This window comes from Myotis daubentonii, chromosome 11 (genome assembly GCF_963259705.1).
Source record: "Myotis daubentonii chromosome 11, mMyoDau2.1, whole genome shotgun sequence".
Lineage (NCBI taxonomy): Eukaryota > Metazoa > Chordata > Mammalia > Chiroptera > Vespertilionidae > Myotis > Myotis daubentonii.
In genome coordinates this window covers 8,072,277-8,094,824 of record NC_081850.1, presented here as the reverse complement: position 1 = coordinate 8,094,824, position 22,548 = coordinate 8,072,277, and the positions used below count along the sequence as shown (strand labels likewise).

At 54.9% G+C, this 22,548-nt stretch overlaps 1 protein-coding gene across 5 annotated transcripts in view; it reads left to right on the top strand.

The window, feature by feature from the left end:
• Nucleotides 1–20,726, top strand: part of AOPEP (aminopeptidase O (putative)) — a 329,578-nt gene extending 308,852 nt beyond the window's left edge. For 2 of the 5 annotated variants that reach the window (XM_059656424.1, XM_059656422.1), the window contains 3 exons: nt 15,315–15,401; nt 17,086–17,230; nt 20,222–20,726. In XM_059656424.1, coding sequence (XP_059512407.1) covers nt 15,315–15,401; nt 17,086–17,226 — 228 coding nt within the window. In that variant the 3' untranslated portion in view covers nt 17,227–17,230; nt 20,222–20,726. Of the gene's footprint in view, nt 1–7,744; nt 7,869–9,081; nt 9,272–15,314; nt 15,402–17,085; nt 17,231–18,863; nt 19,647–20,221 lie in introns of those variants that run through there. The other 3 variants (XM_059656420.1, XM_059656421.1, XM_059656423.1) reach the window with 3 other exon arrangements.
• Nucleotides 20,727–22,548: the final 1,822 nt, after the last annotated feature.

Sequence of the window (22,548 nt, the reverse complement as noted above, 5' to 3'; positions counted from 1 at the left end):
CAACTGGTGTAAAATGGTCAGATTTTATTGTTTAGCTGTTCTTTTCCTTTTAATCTATCAGGACTGGCAGGGAGAAAAAGTAGTAAACTACCCAGCTGTTCAGAGTTCCTAGGCCTCTGGTAAACTTTAACGGGTGAAGAATGATCTATCTAGGGGCTTGGTAGGTTTGGGGTGTGCGGGGGGCAGGGGACCTTGCTCTGACATGTGGACTGGATAATTGCCCCTGTGCATTGTGGGATGTTTAGCATCCCTGGTGTTTGCCCATGAGATGCCAGGAGTAACCCACACCCAGTTCTGGCATCAAAAATGTCCCCAGACCATTGCCAAATGTCTGGTGCCGGCAAAACCACTCCAGTCAGAACACAGCTCCAGCAGCCACTGCTTCACCAAGGACAGTGTTTTCACTGGTCTCGCAGTGCCGGACGCAGGGCCACAGCAGCCAGGCGTAGCTGGAAAGGGGGCAGCAGCAGTGAGGGCCACCCTCCGCGGGCCCAGAGAACAGAGCCTGCGAGAGGTGGGAACAGAACCTCTCCTGGGAAGAAGAAAGAAAGAATGGCAAAACAGAAGTAGTAGGAGCAAGCACACCCAGAGAAGCCAGTCAGTCCGTGAGGCAAACCCGTTCCACCACAGTGCACAGAGGGCCACGCCGCTCAGCCATGGCCGGCGCCTTCTGCTCTGGAAAGGACACTTTCAAGGTCGATTGCGAATGGGAAAACATCAGCCTTGCAGGCCTTCTCCACATCACTGCCTTCCCTCCTGCTCTGGCTGAGGAGCCCTGGCAACCCTGTAAGAGGGCCCCTCCCGGCGTGGGTTCCACATGTGCAGGAGCGCCCGGATTTCAGAGCCGTGCCCTAAGCACTGTTGCTTGAAAAGAAAACAGGACAGCATTTATCTGAAGCCCAGAGGTGGAAGGTATGGTTCCCAGCATGCAGTGGTCTGACAGCTCCGCTGCTCATTTCTAAGTCTTATCTGGGCCAAAAGCATAGTTCCTGTGAACCGAGAGCATTTCGTGATGAGCAGACGCTGGAGAGGCGCCGACGGGGCAGAGAGTCAGGGCTTAGCCGGGCGGCACGTCTCTGAAGCAGCAGCTGTGGTTCAGCTCCTCCCCTTCCATGATAAACCTGCCGGGCGGGGGCTCTGTTCCCTCTTCTCCCGGTTCTTTTCCGGTAGCATCCGGCCGGTTCAGAGGACAGGTGAGGTGTAATCGCTGGCTCTGTTGCCGCTTCAGGAAGGTCCCGTTTCTGTTAGTGAGATGCCTTGTCGTGAACTGGGCGCCTCCTTCCTCTTTGGTCCGCTCCGTGGGAATCTAAGCAGCATGGAGGCCGACGGGCATGCTGAGCACAGGCCTGCATCCCACGTCTGAGGCAGCCTCCGGGCGGGCGGGTCTGCGAGGGGCCCCGCCCCGTCTTAGTGCTGCCCCAGCGTGGCTGTGCCTCTTGCTCCCAGAAGCCTCCCTGGGTACACCAGTGTCCCAGAGCCTCCCAAGTCGTCCCCTCCCAGGTCATGACCCGTATTGTCAGGAGGCACCATCCTGACAGATGGAACATAAAGAAGAGACCCTTGTGGGGGGTCAGAATAGTGAGTGGCAATTAGTGAAGTGGTTCTGATGGAATGGGGCTTCCGGAAAGGCAGTCCGACACCTGCCAGCCAGCATTGGGCCCTGTCACGGCTTCTTCACAGGGACCAGGGGTCCAGCTCATTGGTCCCTTGACCTGGTCAGATGCTGATGAATCTGAGCTTTAGTAGGTGAGCTATAAATAGTGTGACTATTGATTTTTTAAAAGTCAGGGTGAAAGGCGCACCGCCCGCCTCTCCGGGCGGTGGGGGGGGAGGAGTCTGACCGCCCGGCTCTGAGATCCCTCCGCGCCCGCCGTAGGGCCTGGGCTCCCTGGAGCGGGTCCGAGTGTCTGGAGCGGCTGCGTGGTGGCCAGCGGCGGGCCGAGGGGTGGGGCCGGGCGGCGACCAACCACGGGGGAGGTCATAGGAGCGGAAGGCCTCACCGCCTGGCTTTCCTCCCTTCCCCCGTGGTCAGCTGCCGCTTCCCCGCGCTGGGGCCGGGGGTCCATGCGGCCCTCGGGGCCCGGTCGGGGGGGGGGGGGGGCGGGGGCCTGCGTGGGCCGGCCGCCGGGCCCCATGGGGGGGTGCATTGGCTCCCCGGCCCACGGCGGGAGCCCAGCGCGGGCTGCCACCCGCCCGCTGCCCTCCAGACCGGGCCCGGTGCAGCAGCGGCGGCAGAGGAGTGGGGCGCGTGCCCAGGCTCCGGGGGGCCGCCATGCTGCAGTGCGCCGGCCCCATGGGCCGGGCCTGCTCCGAGCGGATGCCGCTCCCCCAGAGCTGGGCCGCTCCTGTGCCGCCCAGATGCGCTGGAGTCCCGGTCGGTCTGTCCGCAGGCCAGCTGCGGGTGCTGTGCGGGAGGGCCATCCTGTCTTGTGGTGAGTTCGAGCAGCAGCAGCAGGAGCCGGACAAGGACTGCACCCTCCATCTTGCCTTGGGTCCTCCATCTTGGGACAGAACCATGTGCGCCCTCCATCTTGCCTTGGGTCCTCCATCTTGGGACAGAACCATGTGCGCCCTCCATCTTGCCTTGGGTCCTCCATTTTGGGATGGGGCCATGTGCTTCCTCACGGGAAGAAGCTGCTGCTAGCCACACCCAGGATTTCTCTGAATTAACCAATGGTGATCAAGGGAAGTGCACGCCATCACTATGACCACATCCTGTACCGACTCGTGCCTGGCCAATCGGCAGGGCCCACAGTGCCCTCTCCTGCCCTCACTCCACCCCCCTATAAAACCCCCTATCCCATCAGGCCTCCCTCTCTCGGCCACTGGACTTTCCGTTGTGTCGGTGGGTCTGGTGAACGGGGAGCGCAGGCCGGCTTGCATAATAAAGGACTCTTTGCTTTTGCATCGGACTGACTGGCTCCCTGGGGGTCTTGGGAACTTTGAAATCTGGGCACAACAAGGGCAGTGCGTGTGAGGGGCACAGCTGCCCTTTGACACAGCACTGCTGTTCTTTCCGTAGTTTGAGAGCTGGCCCAGGTATGGATTGAAGAGGGAGCGGGGTATTTTTCTTTACTTGGCTCTAGCCAGGGGTGGGCAAACTTTTTGACTTGAGGACCACAATGGGTTCTTAAACTGGACCGGAGGGCCGGAACAAAAGCATGGATGGAGTGTTTGTGTGAACTAATATCAATTCAAAGTAAACATCATTACATGAAAGGGTACGGTCTTTTTTATTTTAGTTTTATTCATTTCAAACGGGCTATCCCTAGGTATTGCTTCCTTCGAGTTTTCTTTCTCTGTTACTCACGCTGGTGCCACTGGGAGTTTTCTGTGGAAACTTGCAACAAATAACCACCTCCTCTGCTATACTGTGACGAAGCAATTTTTCAAAAGCAGGTGTAAATAATGGCAAAGTAAAAAACTTCCACCTTTCAAATCAATATTCCGCTCTTATTACGGAGGCCAGGATTACTACAGCACGTTGAGCTGGTCAGATGCTTGGTAAATAATAAAGACAAAGAAAACAAGTGAGCCATTGATGGCAAAATCTGCCTGATCGTTCCGAAAAGGACCTAGTAAGTAAACAGTTATAATCAAGTCATACTGCTTAGAGTTTGTAAATAAAAGGAAAAGAGCACTGATACCTGGGCTTTTAGCTACAGCTCAGCCAGACTCAATTAGGGAAGTTCCGGTCGCTGTTGTCCTTTGCCGTTTGCTTCTGCCACTGTCCTGGGCAGCAGGTCCTCTTCACAGCGGCTGCCAGGGGCGCGGTCTGCCCCGCGGTGCGTGTCCCCCGGTCTCTGCAGACTTCCTCAGGAAGGTGCGCCGATGGGCCCATGCGGCTCACGTCCCTTTTGGCTTTAAAGAAGTCAAGACCCAGGGTTTTGTTGGTGCTCCTGGCCTTTCCATGCCTCTGTCAGTAGTCTGCACACCTGTGTGTTAGATTTCTGTACTGAAGTCCGTGCTACCGGAGCACACGGTGGGCTGTGAGCACTGCCATCATTTCACAACTGTAAACTGGACCACATTTTTATGTAACATGTGCCATACATGCCCTAGAACAGTGGTCCTCAACCTTCTGGCCCTTTAAATACAGTTCCTTATGTTGTGACCCCCAACCATAAAATTATTTTCGTTGCTATTTCATAACTATAATTTTGCTACTGTTATGAATCGTCATGTAAATATCTGATAGGCAAGATGGTCTTAGGCGACCCCTGTGAAAGGGTCGTTTGACCCCCAAAGGGGTCGCGACCCACAGGTTGAGAACCGCTGCCCTCGAAGCCTCACTTTTGCCAAAATGCTCAAATCTCTTTCACGATTGCTTGCCCCTCGGTGCCTTCCTGTCACCTTTCTCTCCTCGCTCTTTGCGTGGCACGCCAGGATCTGAGCGTTCAGGGTGCCTGGCCTTGGAGCTGTGGAGCTGGTGAACTGCAGATAGTATGAGCCTCAGCATGCCCAGCAGCTGGAGCAGCTCCCTGGGCGGGTCCTGAGGGAGGGCAGCGCTCCAGAGATCCCACAGTCCCCGGCCGCCTGTGCCTCTGACATGGGAACGTGCTGGTGCCTGAGAGCAAAGAGAATGCAATTACGTCAGATTCACATGTTTTAAAGGATGAACGTGCACCTATTGGTGTGCAAGTGGTGGTACTTTGTATGTCGGGGTCTGACATTTAAAGACCAACTGAACTTACAAGGTGGCACTGTAAGTGAATGTTATGCTACTCGGTCGGCATGTTGCCTTGCTGCAGCCTTGACCCATGCGGTCCACGTTCCATAGACAGCTAGTCTCCCCACCTTGGTCGAAGCAGATGCCCAGGCTGAGCACAGGACGTGTGCGGGCATCAGGGGAGCCAGCCACCGTGAGCAGCAGCCCAGAGCTGGCTCGGCCGCAGGACACCAGGTGGTTTTCCCAGGAATGGACTGCCTAGAATAGTACCCTTTGCATCCCCCAACTTGATTCCTGGGTTGTTTTAATAAGACTTTTGAGAAATATAATTCATACACCATACAATTCACCGACATATTCACAGAGTTGTACACATCACCAGAATCGATAGAACATTATCGTCATCCCCAAAAGAAACCCTGTACCCTTCATCGTTCATTCTCATCTCTCCCTGCCCCCAGCCTGCGGCCCCGTGCTAATGTTTCTGTCTCTCTAGACTTGCCTATTCCGGCTTCCATACAAATGAAACATACAGTATGTGACTGTTGTGGCTGGCTTCTTTTCACTTAGCATGTATGTTCAGTAATCATCGTGTTTTAGCATGTATCAGCACATCTTTTTCTTTTGTCACCAAATATGTTCAGTTGTATAGATAAACCACATGTGTTTATTCATTCATCTGTTGATGGACATTTGGATTGTTTCCACTTGTGGGCTGTTGTGTACAATGCTTCTGTGAAGACGTTTTGTGTGAATGTGTGTTCACTTTTCTTGGGTCTGTATCTAGGAGTGGAATTGCTGGGTCACATGGTAACTCTGTTTAACCTTTTGAGTTTTAACTGCCAAACTACCCCAAAGTTACTGCACCATTTTATATCCTCCCACAAGTGTATGAGGGTTCCAGTTTTTGTTCATCCTTGCTAACTCTTGTTATTGTCTCTTCTATTTTCGCCATCTTCTTGGGTATGAAAGAATATCTCGTTGTGCTTTTGATTTTCATTTCCTTGGTAACATCATCATGTTGGATACCTTTTCATGTGCTTATTGACTACGAGTGACCCAGTGCGCAAAATCACACAAGACCCGGGACTCCCCCAAGTCCCCCTGGCGCTGCGGGACCCAGAATCAAGTCCCCGCCCACCGCGCGTGCCTCGCTGCGCACGCAGCCTCCTGGTGATCGGTCATTGATCGTTATGGCGTTACGACCATTGGGTTTTTATTATATAGATTAGTATATCTTTGGAGAATGTCTGATCAGATCTTTTGCTCATTTTGAATTGCTTTATTTGTCTTTTATTACTGAGTTATAGTAATTCTTTATATTTTTTTCTAGTTCTTTATATATTTTAGATACAAGTTCCTTAGCAAGTATGATTTGCAAAAATATTCTCTCTGTGGATACTCTTTTCACTTTCTTCTTTAGGTTTTTTATTGATTTTGAGAAGGAGAGGGAGAGAGAAACATCGATGTGAGAGCAAAACAACAGGCCTGTGCCCTGACCAGGTAATTGAACTGGCAACCTTTCGGTGCACGGGACACACCCAAGCAACTGAGCCACACCGGCCATGGCTCTTTTCACTTTCTTGACAGTGAAGCACAGAAGTTTTCATTTTGATAAAATTTAATTTATCTATTTTTTCTTCTTTTGCTTGTATTTTTGGTATCACATCTAGGAAGCCATTGCCTGATTCAAGATCTGGAAGACCTAGGCCTGTGTCTTGTCTAAGAGTTTCATGGTTTTAGTTCTGCCTTGAAGTCTTGGGCTTTGTTTTTTTGAGTGCATTTCTCTTGCTCCGCTAGGGAAGGCCATTGGGGGAAATGGCATCAAGGAGGGAGAAGAGAGGATGGTTTTTCGTGGAACATGGAATGGCTGGACAAGGGCTGAGGGGCCCTGTCCGGTAGCAGTGTCTTTTCCCCTTCAGCTCGCAGTGCACATGGAGCCTTCTGACCACACCTCGGGGTCTCCCCGCTTCCCTCACTGCACCCCGTTAGTCCTTCCGTGACATGAATATCTACACTTGCCGGTTACTGAATTTTTCTTAAACTTCCTACTGAACTGTAAGCCCCGAGAGAGCCTCTGTTTGTTTATCCTCAGTGCCCAGTACTTAATTTTTGGAGAGGACTCTTCCTGCATCTCCAGGGTTTCCGGAGCAGCAGCTACCAGTGTCCGACACGCGGTGGTGGGACAGCGGAGCCCGTGGTGAGGCCCACGGGAGAGCCAGCCTCTGGCCACTGTGGCAAAGCCTGCAGCGTGGGGGCCCTGGGGGGGACGTGGCCAGGCACGGGTCCCTTCTGAGCTTGTCAGAGGACGTACTTGTGCTCACTTCTGTGGCAACAGTAAAGTCCTTTTTTCAGCAGAGGCCCTGTGTCACCTGTTACGAAATGGAAAAAGCAGGTGGAGTGTGCTATCTCCTGATTGCAGGCTTACACATCAGAGCGCAGCGCGCCAGCGCAGTGTTGACGGAAGGAAAGCAAACAGCGTATTTCAAGGGGGACCCAACATGGGCTTCCGAGTTCTGCCCTTTGCAGCCAGCTGACTAATGGCATTAATGTCCTTAAATAAAATAGTCTCTCCAAGGAGGGAGACGGGTTAGCATTTGCCTGAGAGGGTGCATGTGGTGGTGTGTCGTCACCTCTGCCTCGCCTCACTCCATGCACTTGCGCCCTGGCCGAGAAGTATCGCTGAGAGTGGTCCCGGGAGAGGTGGCAGAGGACCCTGTCTTGCAGCCGCTGCCGCTCAGGTTATCACTGGGGACAGCCGGTTACAGACAGTTGACAGGCAGGTGAGGGCGGAGGGACGGACTGAGCAAGGTCAGTGCGCGCCCTTGAGAAAGAGCCAGGGCCTCTGCTGCCTCCTTTGTTGTCTTAACCCCGGGCTGGGAATTTATTAACCTGGCTCTGTGGCAGCAAATAGAGTGGCTTTTAATTTCCTTTAGTTAGAGAAATAATGTTACAGTTGCAGCCGTTTGAGGATAAGAATGAGTAAGGTGAGAGAAAAAATGGGAAGTGCTAGGATCAAAGTAAAATGTTGGAAATCTATCCTTTTCTGCCGACGACTCTCCTATCTTTCCTCAGGAGAGGGAGCAGATGAGCCACACTGGACCAGCAGAGACACCCCAAACAAAACACTTGCTGGAAATACTGTCTGTCCCGGCTGCCTTCCCACTCCTGGCTGCCCGGCAGGCTTCCCTTACCAGCAGTAAGCTCCACTTTAAAGCAAAGTTAAATCTAATTTAAGGACGCAAATTGAAAAAGCAGGTTTGTTTACTGCAGTGCTAGACTTATTAACTCACAAAAGCCATGAGCCTTGTCTTTCTGTTTACACTTATAAAATGGATCTCTAAATGAGGTTTAATGGGCCTCCCAGATCATGTTCCCCAGGCAGACTTTTCCTCTTCAGCAGTAAATTCTGAAATCAAAAGGACTAGAAAGAAAGGGGAGCGCTTCCTGTCATAAATGGGATGGGTGGCATTCTTCAAAGCATTTTACAGCTTCCAACTGTGCATTCTCATTTCAGAGTAGCTGGAAAGCATTCTGAGATGTTTAAAGTGGTACATTCACTGAGAAACGTTTATCAAGCACGAACTGGGTCCCAGGCATGGGGACAGGGCCGGGGACAGCCCACAGGCCCTGGCCCCGCTCTCCCAGGCTTGACTCTTAGTGTAAACACAGGAGCCGGCGGACGAGGAAGCAGGCAGCCCCAGAGCACTGAGCCGGAGCGACTGTCAGGCGCACTCTGAGGTCGTGACGGTGCAGGGACAGGCGGGGATGGTGACCTCCCGGCCAGAGGTGCTCATTCGACTGCGTGGTGTGCTGCATGAGGTGGGGCCCCGTGGTGACCGCAGGCCTCCTTGTCCCTTTTGTCTGCTGGCCCCTCACAGCCTCCTTCTGAAGGTGGTTAACCATTTTGGAGCGTTCTGGAGTCATGAGACCGAAGGGCTGAAGGGGCTGGAGTGCATTAGCAGGAGGGAATGCCCTGCAGTGTTGTGAGTGTCTGTGGAGTGAGTAGTCACTCCAGCTGTGGCCAGTGGAGAGCAGGGAGAACACAAACAATGAGTTCGCTGCTGCTGCTGCAAAGTCAGAATGAGTTCGGTTGAATGGCTGGTTCATTGGGTTCTCTGGGTAAAGGTACCTGTTACCATTTGTAAACATTTAAAACGAAAGCAAGGGAAGCAGTGCCTACAGGAGACATGGGTGCTTTTAAGCAGGGCAGTGAGTGTGAGCGAACCGAACCCCGGGTCCAGGATCGCAGTGGCCGGAGCAGCGCGCGCGCTCACTCTCCGTGACCTTGGCCGCCGCCTGCTCTTTCTGTGTGGCACACTGGCTGCAGAGCCCGGACGGGGTGCTACAGCTGCTGTCGTCGTGTGCCTACAGCACTGTCTGCTCACCCTCTGACTCCATTTACTCCTCAGGCACAAGGACTCTTCCAGAAGACACTGGGCTTCAAACTCCACCTCCAGGAACCCAAGGAGTTTCCTATTTCACAGTTTTCCTGCCCAGCCTGGAGAGTGAAGCTGCTTGAAGAACCCACTTGTAGTCTTCTCTTTACTGTCTTACATACTGGGGTTTCAGATGACATTTTTATTAAAAGTTAGAATTACATTTAAGAAGTGTTTGAAAACCACCTCAGAAATTAGTTTATTAGATGATAATTTTTAGAAGTAGCTTCATGCAAAATGATCTAAAATTGAAGTTAAAAAACAAACCTTTGGGTTAAAAGCTATACAAGAGCAGTGAGAGTTGTCATGTGTTAATAAATGTGGGGTCTGGGGTGTGGGGATTCCCAGAGGGCACCTCTCTGGCATGGACAGACTGGGCGTGAGCTGGGGTGGGGGCTCCTCTTCCTCAAAGTCAGGGTGACACCCAGGCCTTTACCTGCGTGTGTCCCAGGCCCGTGGCCGGCGAGAGACGCCGTGATAGGAGGAGTGCTGGAGCGCGTGCTCATGCAGGCGGAACTTAACCCACAGAGCAGGGACTCCGGCCGCATTCAGGAGCACCCTTGTGTGGTCCTGGCAGGACCGGGCTGAAGCTGGGGAGCCAGCTCCAGAGCTCCCGTGCCCGCACGCTGGTAGCCTGGGGTTAGGCGTTTGCTGGCGTGCCACTGCCTGTGCTCGCACTCTGGGAGCCGGAGCGTGGGTCTCCGAGGTAGAGCGGCGTCAGACTGGAGCCAGGCCAGGCCAGCCCACAGCCTGTTTTGTAGATGCGTCTGAAACTGCCATGCCTAGCCATGGCCAGGCCATCGCTTACACATTGTCCAGGCTGCTTTTGTGATAGAACAGCAAATGAGCAGAAAAAGCAAAAATGCTCACTCTCTGGCCGTTGACAGGAAACACTTGCTGACCGTCACCATCCTGGAGTCTAGCAGACCACTGGATCTGCATCCATTAAAATGCCTCGGGATGAAGGGATTGAGGTGGGAGTGGGGTGGTCCTTTGGCAGTTTTCTTCCCCTATTTCCAGGAGAGAGCGATGAATGTGGGGGAGCCCGTGGTTACATCAGCGATGCCGTTGTCACCTCGGAATCAGGTGGTTTGGGAACACACATACCCCACACGGCAGGTGCCATTTGTAAGGCACTCTCGGACATCCAGTCCTCCCTTCACCTGGACTGCCTTTCTGAGCCCATGGTTCGGCTCAGCCCAGCCTCTGGGCAGTGAGAATGTCTTCAAATGGCACATATGCCACGTGACAGAGGCTGACGCTGGCACGAGGCAGAGCCATCTGTCTTTACAAATAGTTTGAAAAATCCCAGGCCCCAGGCCCCTGGTGTACTTGCCAGGGGTGGCTCGAGAAGTCCCAGCTCCCTCAGGCCTCTAGGCCCCTCCCTGGTGGTGCCCCACTTCCTCCGCTCTGTCCCTGCGGGAGTCTGCTCCGAGTCCTGCCCCGACCCTTCCCTCTGCACGTCCAGGGCCGCCCCTCCAGCAAGCAGCAGCCCTGACAGGCACTCGCTCCTTAGTTCACCAGTTAACAAACAGCTCTTAGAAGTAATATTCCCCAGCTTTATCAATTCAATAAAAATGAACTCTGAATTAGGAAATAAAGCCGAAGCATGCGGCGCTGCTGAGATGAAAAGCGCTTCCTGTGTGGGAGTTCCTAGTCTAGCCCTTGCTCGGCAACCGGTCAGTTCTCACAGCAGCCCCGCCACAGGGCCGGGCCGGGCCTGGTGAGCGCAACCAGCCCAGCGGACAGGGCTGCTGGGTTAGACCCGGCACCGCTCTGTGGGTCAGGAGGTCAATTTAGTGGGTCACCAGCCAGCATAAGGAACAGAAAATAGTGTGCATGTGTACATGCTGTGTGCATGTGTACATACATAAGTGTCGCCTGCTCTGAATGTATTTGGAGCGAATGAGCCACCAGCCTTGTAGTTAGAGGCCTATGTGTGTGTTTCCTGCAGAATTCCTCTTGGGTACCCAGGCCATCTGCCTACCCAGGTCTCCCAGATGGCGGAGGCCTGTTACCACAGACATACTGTCCTGGCGGGGTCCCTGCTGTGGGGCAGGGGGACATGGTCCAGGTGCGGCTCAGGGATCATTGAAGGGTTTTCACTCTGCTATCAACTGTGGGTCTGGCGTGAATCGGCTTCTGCAGACATTCCCCCCCCCCCCCCCCCCCGAATTCTGAGACTCCCGTCTGCACCATTTGCTTTGCTGGGTTCCCATCCCCTTTTGCTCAGAGAGGCTTTAGAAACCTGGAAACTTGTGAAGTCCATTTACAGGGGCGGGTGAGTGCCGCTGTGTTACAGCCCCGCTGTGCACGGAGGGCAGCACCCAGTCTTCAGTGTCTCTCAAGCAGAAACGTTGAGAAGCAGATGGCAAGCTGATTTTTATTAATGTTCACATGTGCACTCCTGTGCGCATATATCTGTGTGTCACGACTTCATGGGACTTCATGGGAAGAAACGGGCCTCCACCCTCCTTTTTAAAATCTTTATTGTTGAATAAAGTATTATATATGTCCCTCTTTTCCCCCCATTGACCTCTCTAGCCCACCCCCGCCCCCACCCCAGGTACATCCCCTTCATTAATCATCCCTCCTTACTCGTGTGCCAGGCACTATGCTAATAGTTCGCATATGTTCCGGAACCTTCAGCACAGCTCTGTGTACCGGGGGCACTCTGGTCCTGGCTCTGGATGGCGGGAGACGGGCCAGGCCCAGCTGCTGTCTGCACTGAAGGCTCAGTGACGGGCACATCCTTGGGAAGCCAGGCTCCAAGTGCCCTGGGAGGGGCGCCACAGCCCGGCCCCTCCCTTCTGCACCGTCCCTTCTCCCCTTCCCCTCGTGGCCCCACGCCCTGCACCCCTGCCTGCCTCTTTGCCCTTCTCGTCCTTGCCCTACTTCTGTCCAGCCTGACTGTGCAGATGGTGTTCAGCTAAGGCGTTGGCTGACGCGAGGCTTTTGTTGGAGATCTCTAGCATGAGTTGAGAGTGACTTCGTGCATTTGAGTTGTAGTTGAAAAAGTCATTAAATTTCTCAGCCCTGCTGAGACAGAAGGGTAATAGAATGTGAGTGTGTACAGCGGGATTCAGTCCGTGTGGACATAGTGTGTGCACAGGGTCTTCTTGAGACTGAATGAGGGACTCGAGCGTGGCACCTCGGGCTCCAGCGCTGCTGTCGGTGTGCGTGGAGGTTATTTTCCATCGCCCCGAGGAAGTGAGAAACAGTGCCTCCTCACCCAGTAATTTACCGGAAAATAAAGAGCAGATAGGCAGAGCGGACAGCCGTCCTCAAGAGGCCTGCTTCTCAGTTCTCTGGCTGAGGCTCCCACACTGGACCTCGCCTTCCCCGTGGCCAGCGCGGGCCCCGTGGTCTTCTGAGCGTCCTGCTGTGGAAACGGTGACGCGCCCTCAGCTCTTTGGTGGTGAAGGGCCTGCTGTTTGCTCTTCGGTGAGCAGGGGAGGCTGGGCGCCCTGTAGCCTTCAGGGCTCAGGAGACTAGTCTCATTAATCGTGAGAATACACTGTTTTTAACAGAGGCGTGGCAGTGCCTACTCCATATTGATGTGAGAGCCTCTTTCTGTGTGTTGTCCCTGGAACTGCTTTCACTTGTGAGGGGGGCGGGGGGCGTCCCACCCCCACCTGCCCATCGGGGGTCTGATTCATGCTGAGTCATTTCTGTATGTGTACACACAGGCTGGAGGGAGCACAGGAAGGAACACTGACAGGCTAAAACCTCCATTCTCAAAATCCGGGCTAAAAAGCGAATTTCCCCCAAGTTGTAGAACGAGAAAAAGCAGTGGTTGTCAAAGGCACAGTGTGATCAGGATTCGAGCCAGAGTTCAAACATTTTGAAGCTGACAGAGGCCTTGGGTGCCGTCCATGACCCACTAACAGCTGGTGCGGGCCCAGAGCCGTGGCGAGCAGCATCCTCGTCTCTAACTGTCCCTCCCACCGGCGGCCACGGGGAGCCTCCGTCCCACAAACGAGAGGCTGCTGCTGCTTGGCAGGATGTGGGTTCTGGGTGTTTAGATGACCGTGAGTTGGGATAAGACAAGAGGGGTAGAGGCCCCCTTTGCAGTCTCTCCGGTGCGTGGCCTGGACGTAGTTGCGGGAGCGGGGTCTGGTGGTTCTAATGGCTTCCTCCGATGGACGTGTGAGGAGCTGACTTCTCTGTTCACGTGTTCCTTCCGCTCAGAACAGTTCCGGGCCGCCCTTGCCCATTTATGGTCTGTTAGTTTCTGTTGCTCGCACAGGAAAGAGCGTTCTATTGAAGATGGGAAGATTGCTGAGGCCCATCTTGTCCAAGCAGCTTCCCTTTCTGGTGGTGGCCCCAGGCTGTTGGCTCCTTCCCATGCACCTCTGAAATCCCCCCCTGGGTGTAAAAGCTCATTGGTATCCCGTCCTTACAGATTCAAAGGACCTGGCTGCCCACAGCCAAGGGCAGCGCCACCAGGGTCCCCGAATTAACACTGTCGGGAGCACAGTGTAGCCCCGGGAAGGATTCTTTCCAAAAGATTTGTTTCTTTCCTTCATTCCTAATTGCGTGTAAATCTGTTCATAGTAGATTACAGGAGAGACCTGGCCAGGCTGGTGGGTAATGATAAAATCTATGGGGGACCCGGCCAAAACGTTGAAATGGCTTGTCTTTTACTGTTGGCACCAATGGGTTCCTTCAAAGGCCAGTAAAGCAGAGCGACGGAAGGCGGCTTTTCCAAATGCACACAGTCCCTTCCATGTGTAGCCAGCGTGGATCACAAGTGGACCAGCATGGTCAGTGCCACCTGAGCTAACCTGTGATGCAGTAGAATTGGCCTGAAACGACTCTGAAAACCAAATCCAGGTGGGATTTCCATGTGAAGAACGCGCCTCAGGGCTGAGAAATGCCAGGGCTCTGCCGCTGTCATCGAGGCAGCCAGGCTGGGGTCTCACCTCCACATCGTCTGTAGGGGTGTGTGTGAGGGAGTGGGTGCTGGCAAAGTCTTTAGGAAAGTGTCTTTAGTTTCCCGCATGTTGTACAAACCTGCAGTGCGAGCTACTTGCATCTCCTTGGTCTTCTCCTGCTCACCCGCCCCCCCCAACCCGCCATCCCAACCCCCCAGGAGGCGCTCTGCCTCTTCTCAGGAATGTGGAGAGTGTCGCCCGGCCTCCCTCTCTTGTAACCATCAGCAGCTTTGAACCATATCGGTTACTGCAGGAAGTGAAGTTGTGGTTTCAAAGGAAACCTTCATGGACAGCCCAGTGGGCAGCGTACCTGCCGCCTGGCCGGGGATGTGCCTTTAGTTTCTTAGCTGCATTTTTCGTTTACCTGTTATTTTACAAAATCTTTAAAAACATCACAACACCCAACTGAAACATGCACTTTCCTCCCCTGAAGTTGACTAACAGTCCTCCTAATGAGGAACATGGTTAAATAAATTTAAGTGAAATTTAAAGCTGGAAGTGCCAACAATGTTAATACACTCCAAAGAGTACAGTAGTCCCCCGTTATCTGTGGTTTCAGTTACTCATAGTCAGCTGCAGTCTGAAAATATTAAATGGAAAATTACAGAAACAGTTCTTACGATTTAAGCTGCATGCCATTCTGAGTAGTATGATGAAATCTCGAACCCTCTCGCTCTGTCCCCCACCAGGACGTGACTCATTCCCTTGTCCCGTCTCCAGGCCGCACGCACAGGAGCATTCCCCGCACATGGGTCACTGGCGGCCTCTGCAGTCAGGCCACTGAAACGGCACCTCCCGGTGCGGTGCTCCCTGGCCGGAGCTCGGAGCGGGGTGCCACAGCTCGCATCCCCCAGAGAGGAGCCGTATGGAGCTTCCTTCGTGTAAAAACATGAAAGCTCTCAACTTAGTAAGGAAAGAAAGAAATCATAGCTGAGGTTGCTGAGATCTGTGGTAGGAACGGATTTTCTATTTTTGAAATTGTGAAGAAGGAAAAGAAATTTGGGCCAGTTTTGCTTTTGTGCTTCAGACTGCAAAAGTTACAGCCACCGTGTGATAAGTGCTCAGCTGAGGTGGCCAAGGCCTTAAACTTGATCATAGCCCATCCTCTCTGAGGTTTCAGGCATCACGGGTCCTGGTACCCCCCCCTCCCCCCCCACGCCCACGGAGGATAAGCAGGGACGCGGGCACAGAAGGCTCTGAGTCTGAAACTCCTGCGGCCAAGGGAACCTGCCGGTGTGTTGCTTACGGGGTTTTCTCTCGTTTGTGAAGGTTCGCCATCGGTGGTGTGAACTCGTCGTCAAGCACAAATACACAACCGCATACAAAACCGTGGAGAGGTTCCTCCAGGAGGACCAGGTAGGTCGTCCTCACAGCTCAGGTTCTGCCGGTGCTGCTGCCGGCTGTCCGGGACCCAAGGATAACAAATACTTAAACATTTTCCCGAGTCTGAAGGGTTGGTAGGAGCAGATTCTCCCTTGAGAGCTCAGTGTCCCTAACGCACTGAGCCCTGGTCCTCAGAGGCACCGTTGGTTTCACCTGGGGTGCCCGTGGCTGCGACCAAGCGAGGCCTGTGCAGACTTCACGGCATCACAGGTCTCGGGTCCAGGGTGGCTCAGTCATGCTGGTGCATATCTCTGTCCTCGCTGGTCCCGACTTAAAGCCTGTGAGAAGGCGAGATGGAGAGCCCAGCCGCGGGAGCGGTCTGTCTGTCTGTCTGCACCTGTCACGCCAGACAGGCCCGTGCTGAGTGTCTTTCCTGCGAGAACTTTGCTCCCTGCTCACCAGAGGAAAGTGGTCATCCTCCCGGGAGCCCACAGGAAGCGTGCGTGGGTGGCCACGTTTGGGGATGTCCTCCGTGCCGCTCTGCGCCCACCCACACTTGTCCTGGCGTGGCTGTCCACGGCGGGACGTGCCACGGGGTCTGTGTGGCTGGAAGTCAGCCTGCAGCTCAGCCCGTGGGCTTGACCAGTGTGTGCCTACGAGCGAGCTTTCTGCCCGGCCAGGGCCGACGGCATGGAGCGTGTTCCAGTCGGCGGACAGCGGGGGCAGGGCAAACAAAGGAGCTTTTGAGAGGGCCTGAGTATGGGGGGCTGCCAGCACGGAAGGGCTTGTTATTCCCACAAAGAAAAATGCACGACTTTGTACCAGAAGAAATGTCACATTTGCACAGTGGAGCAGGAGGTGTTTGGAAACACAGAGTGGAGTATAAGGAGGACAAAATGCAAGAGAAAATTAAGGTCTATTTGAAAACCAGAGTTAACTGCAATATACTTAGAACCATGAACTTTTCTAAATACGGATTACCACATCTCAGCCTTTACAGGAAAGAAATGGTGAGCCTCTAACTAGACAAGTTTTTGTCTTGCGCTGTCTTTGAGGTCCTTCTCTTAATTTGTCCCAGCAGAGGGGATCCATGGCACAGCCAAGCGTGGAGAGAGGAGGCAGAACCCTAGGGGTCTTGGGTCTTCAGAGCATAATTGGCTGTTTGTAAAACTGTAGGAAAAGTGCAGACATAGGTCTTCGCAGCATTGTGTCTGGAACAGAAGAGCCAGTGTTTGCCGCAGCGGAGGGACCGCGGTCGGCTGGGCTGAAGCAGTGGGCACCTTCCCAGGCGGCGGGATGCTGCTGCCTGCCTGTGGCTGCGAGTGGCCCAGCCGTGCCGAGGGCCACCTGTCCTGGGAAGGAGCGATGTCTTGTGACATGCACACGGCACCTCGGTGCTGCCGTTAGCTGCACCGAGACCCCCTCTCCTCCAGAGCACGGCCATCGCTAGGGAAACGCTCACTGTCACCACGTGGTCATCAGTTAAATCACCACGGTTCTGTTGATGGAATTGATAGCTGAGAATTCCTTAGAGTTTCAGTGAAAGCAAGAAAGAGGAGTTGAAGACTACGGTTCCTCAAGTACAACTGTTCAACTGTCGTGTCTTTTCTGAGGTCTCCTGTGATTTCTGGACCAGCACGTTTGTGTGAAACAAACAGACTGCAGGTGTGGACACACAATTTCTTTGTCTCATGCTCTCTGGCCTCTGCCCCTGCAGGCCATGGGCATCTACCTCTACGGGGAGCTGATGGTGAGCGAGGACGCCAGGCAGCAGCAGCTCGCCCGCCAGTGCTTCCAGCTGACCAAGGAGCAGATGGACAGATGCTCAGCCCAGGTGGTGGCCGAGATGCTGTTTTAAAGAGGTAAACTCTCCCATTCCTTGCCCCATTGTCGTTTCTAACCAGATTTCTCATAGGAGCCACATAAATGAAGAACCAAACAGTGATCCCAGAGCACCCACAGCAGTCAGTCCTCTGCCCCAGCGCGGGCGCCTGGGAGGGTCCCCAGGGGCAGAGCTGTCCACCCAGGCAGGACAGCGCTCCTTGGCACAGTTTTGGCCACTTCAGCTTTATCGCTTGTAGTAACAGGAGTTGGGGGAGCACATCGTGGGGATGGTTAGGAGGGAGACTGAGAAGCCCAGCACGGGTGCTGGCCCCTGGCCTCCAAGGTGAAGGCTGACGCGGGAGTGCGTGGCCAGTGGCCCACTCCTGGGCTGCGTGAGAACGTGCCATCGCTCAGGTTGACCCTGCTGACCTGGGAGGCTGGGGGGAGGTCCGCCCGCCCCCGGCCTCGGGGCTGCGTCCGCGGGCAGGCTCGCGGAGCTGAGCAGGCTCTCCCAGGCTCAGGTGGCAGGGAGTCCTGAGTTATTTGAATAGCTTTTCCTGTTAATTGTGCTTGGAATTGACCTGTGGAGATTTACACCCTAGCGGTTAGGCTTTCCGTGGAGAGCTCTGCATTTACACAGTAATTTAGCAACGGTCGGGAACGCCTCGAAGCAGAACTGTGGGGTTGTAAGTGTGTTGTTTCTCTCTAACAGCCATCATTTCTAGGTCTGTTTTTCTTCCAGGTTTTACATGCTATAAGTAGGGTATGTCTAATCTTGTATCCTTTTAAAAATGTGACTTTAGAGCTCAATCATTTTTCATGTTATATGGCTTCTCTGTAAATATAATTTTAATGGATGTTTAATATTTTATGTTGGTCTTCTTAACCCATTGTTGGACGCTTAGTTTGCTTCTGTCTTGGAAAATCATTTTTGTCCAGGATATTTAGGAACCTTACTTACTGGAAAGCAGCCTAATGCTGAGGAGGAACCCCTTTCTGAGGCGCGCACCTCCCAGGAGAGGCGAGGCATTGTGTTTGCTGGGAAAGGAAATGGCAGGAGTAGCTGCGGCGATTGAGCCTCTGGTAGTGAGTGAGACAGCTGTGTGCACACGACCCCAACAGCATTCCCAGGTGGCTCCAGGCCCTGGTCATGGATGGGCCAGTTTACAAAAGAGAGCAGTTATCTTGTTGCCACCCTCCTATAGTAACCAGTATAAGTCATATTTCTCTTTCGATGTTCAATTTCACGGGGAGTTTGTGTTTCTTGAAGTGTGTGAAACTGCCCTGGGCAGACTTCCTTGCCCGTCCCCTGTTCTCAGCCGTGGGAACCACAGTGGGCACGCGGCTCTCACAACTCTGGTGCAGTTTTTGCCTCAAGCAGGCAAAGGAGTGGGCCTGGCGAGGAGTCTGCTGTTTTCTCGTCTCCCTGTCCTTCCCCTTCCAGATGAACTGGGGGTCACATGCATCCCCTCTGCCTGCCCCCCCTCAGTTAAGACCAGGGACTTGCACCTTCCAGCAGACATCCTGAGCCCAGGGGGACAGGAGGGACGGCCGTCTCCACCAACCCTGCTGGCGGCCTGTCGGTGCGTTTCCTAGCTTGTGTTCCAAAACTGCACTGGCATTTGTATGGGCATCTCTGAGTCCTTTGATTTAAAAAAATTGTTCCTCTAGGACAGCACCGAAATGAATGACAAAAAAATAAAACCATGTGGTAGTGAGGCCGGCCTGGAGGTGATGGCGTCGCCTCGGGACCAAGGACCAGGTGTGTGCGCGGCACGCAGGCACGGCGGCTCCAGAGTGCTCTGGCTGCTTGGGTTCCTGGCATGCTGATTTGTGACTTAAGATTAAAATCACATTGCCAGGGATTACCACGCAACCATGACCTTGGCTGCTCTCCAGAGCCAGAGCCGCTCGCTCTCTGCAGTGGGAGAACGCTGCACGTGGTAGCTCTTCTCCGGAAACAGAAGAAGCCGGCAGCCACGAAGACGCTCCCGCCCCCGTTGTGCCCAGCGGAGACCTCTCTGCCGAGGTGCAGAGCTTAGCTGATTGGTGAACAGTGACTGGTTTCCGCTTTGTTCACAGTGGCTAAGTTCTGCACCTGAAGAGAAGGTGAGATGGGACAGTAAGGTGGAGCCGCTGGGGCAGAGGCTGCTGCTGAGCGGTCCGCTCGGGTGCGAGCCCGATTCTGGAGGCGGAGAGACCTGCTCAGCCCGACGATGCACTTTCTCTTGTCGCCAATGCCAGGAGTGTACCGAGAGGCTACAGGACGATAACTAACTAGGTAGCTCTCTGAAAGGTCAAACGTGTTTTTCGCTACAAACGTTGTTCTTATAAAACACTAAAACCCAGTGCATCACAGGAGCCGAGGAGAACCGTCGCGGGGACTGCATGTGCGTGGGGCCGGGTGCGTGTGGGGCCCCGTGCTCCTTGGGGCGCCGTGACTCTCTCTTGTGTTTGCAGCCCGGGTCTCTGGCTCCTGCAGCCCAGGACGACGGCAGCTCCAGCCGAGGCACTGCTTCTACGGCTGTCGATTGGACCCGCCCTCCGGTGCCTACTGAGCTGATATCAGTTCTCATTTACACACTGGCTCAGTTCAGCAGGAACAGGAGTCGAGCCCTCGAGCAAAAAGCCTTCCTGTTCCTAGTGCCCAGAGGCTGCAACTCCACTCGGCGAAGAGGCCGCCGCGCTGGCCGCCAGGCCGTGCAGCGGGCACCGTCTGTATGTCCTGTGGTGCGGCTGTGGGCAGAACCGTACAGCCCCGGGCGAATGCGGGGTGACGCCGGCAGCGCCACTCCGGCCGTGGGGTGTGGAGGCTGGAAGCAGTTGGCGTGTGTGTGGCTCTGACACGGGCTCTGGTATCAGCGCGGCTTTCACAGCCGCGTGTGAGCTGCAAACCCGTCCTCGGGGCTGTGAGACGTGGCCGTCCCCTCCTGCCCGGCACTCGGCCGTCTCCTGAGCGGGAGGCACACGGAGGTCCTGGGTGACGGATTCCTCTGAGCGGGAGTGATTTTATTGCTGTTTCTTTGCAGGAAAGATCACAGTGAGATTCTTTCTCATAAGCTCCTAGTAGCCCTGGTGGGACCAGAATGGCGCGGACCCGGACATCAGAGGAAGGCGACAGGGCTGCTGGGCCATCAGCGACATCGGCGTCCGCGTCTGGAGCTGCTTTCCCGCGGCTGCTCGCAGCAGAGCGCACGTGAAAGGCCCATCCTCAGAAAGGGTCACCTCGTCCCCACCGAACGTGCCGCCTCCACACACTGACTGCGCATGGGGTCAGCGTGCACGCAGTCCGCCACTGCACGCTGGAGAGCCTGAGGCCGCAGAAGGTCCCTCAGCATGTGGCCGGAGAGTCAGGTTTCTGTGCGGAGCCAGTGAGCTCCACTCCATGGGCTTCTCTGGCGCATTTCAGAAAGTTCTGCAGAATTTTGGTCGATAGTTCTGTTACTTAGATATTTGCCAAAATTGTAGTGCCTTTTGGTAAAAGTACGGGATAAGAACCTAAGATGTATTTAATAATAAAACGTAATGGATTAATGTTTTTGTATTCCTTTTTGTTTCTGAATTTAATTAATACTGTGTTTAAAAAGGTAGTTTAAAAGGCAGCCTGACATCAGCAGTCTGACAGGCAGTGCACAGGGGCCCCGCCCCTCGCAGTCCCTCATCCCGCTGAGGTTGGGAGTTATAAAAGGGGCAGAAACCGACCTTCCCGCACAGTCCAAAAGGCAGGGGCTAAACTGGTGGTCCGTGAGGTCCGAAAGGTTGGCAACCACTGGCTTAAAGCGCCAGAGAAGCTCCAGCCTTGCTGTCAGGTGATGTGAGGGGCTGGGCAGGCCGGCAGGAGTGGTGCTGTCACGTGATGGCGAGGGCGGCGCTGCCTTCACGGCTCTGGCCTGTTGGGGCGGCGGCGGTGGCCTCAGGGCTGCCCAGCAGCGACGCATTCCGGAAGGTCCACTCTGCGCAGCTGCGTGTGCTCTGCGTGGGGCTGTGCTGCTTATCATATTGGTAGAAGAATCCAAATGTGATTTTTAAATTTGAATAAAATATGAGAACGCTGCTTCCTGTGAAGATGCCCTTCCCTCTGGTTGGCATGTTGGGCTTCCTGAGAGGTGGAGCAGGACGGGGCGGGCACAGCCACACGCACCCAGCACCCACGGGCAGACAACTGGCACCTGCACCGCTGTGGGCACCAGCTTTCCCAGTGGTTTGGTGCGGCCTTGTTTTTGTAGAAAGTTAAAGTCACACGTTTCTGCCCTTAGAAACCACGGGCCAAGCCAAACGGCCACGTGTGGGATTTTGGACTAAGATGGCTGGTCCCCTTGGTGGCCGCGGACTCCTGCTGCTGGCTCTGAGCACCGGCCAGGCCAGCAGGCGGCAGTCAGTCCCGGAAGAGCCATCAGAACCGAGGCGCTGAGAGTGGCTGGGCCGTGGGCAGTTGGCCTGTGCTTCTGGCAGACGGGCACCGTGCCAGGTGTCCCCGCAGGGCGAGGAGTGGCCGGCCTGCCTGCCTGGGACCTCCTGTCTGCACTGCGGCCGCGCCCAGTTACCCACCTGACGGAGTTTCTGCAGACAGGGCGGCTTTCCTAGCTGGCCCTCCGCACAGGAAGGCTGTGGCCAGGGCCGGCTGAGGCCCCAGGAGTCGAGTGGCCGCCAGTCAATAAGGAGACATATAAGTAAGACTAGAACTCTCCATTTTAAAGTTTCTCATATATATATTTTTAAGCTCCACGTTGGTAACTGGCGGGCCACCTGGGACTGATAGGATCTGAGTTAGAAACTGGCCGAGCCCGCCCCGTGCGAGCCCAGGATGGGTGCCATGAAGGGAAGCCTGCCTTCCAGACACAGGTCATTCTCAAGGTCACGTAGTAAGGCAGGTGTGAATGTGGGTCCAGGCTCGGAGCTTCCCTCCCGCCCAGTGCCTCTGGCCGCACAGCCCGGACGGAGAAGGCGCGGCTCCCACCGGGCGGGCTGGTAGAAGGACGACGGGCCCCGGGACGCTGCTCTCTGAGGCCAGGAACGTGAACCTCCTCCACACGGCAGTCCCACGGGGAGCCTGGCCCACTTCCTCAGCGTATCTCTGGGGCCCCCACCCCCAAGAACACACCTGTGGCCTCAGCGCCCGGACCCTGCGCTGAGTGTAGGAAGCGCCGGGAAGGGGAGGCAGCAGAGGGACCGGGACACCGGAGGGCCCCCCCCACCCCCCCATCTAGCGAAAACAGCCCCGCCTGTCACTGCCGCCACCTGTCTGTGAACTGGACCCTGAAACGGGGTCACAGTGCCCAGGGCGGGATCGCGAGTTGGGGGGCAGGCTCGCTCCTAAATGCCCCAGCCCGGACCCCTGGGACAAGGACACTGACCG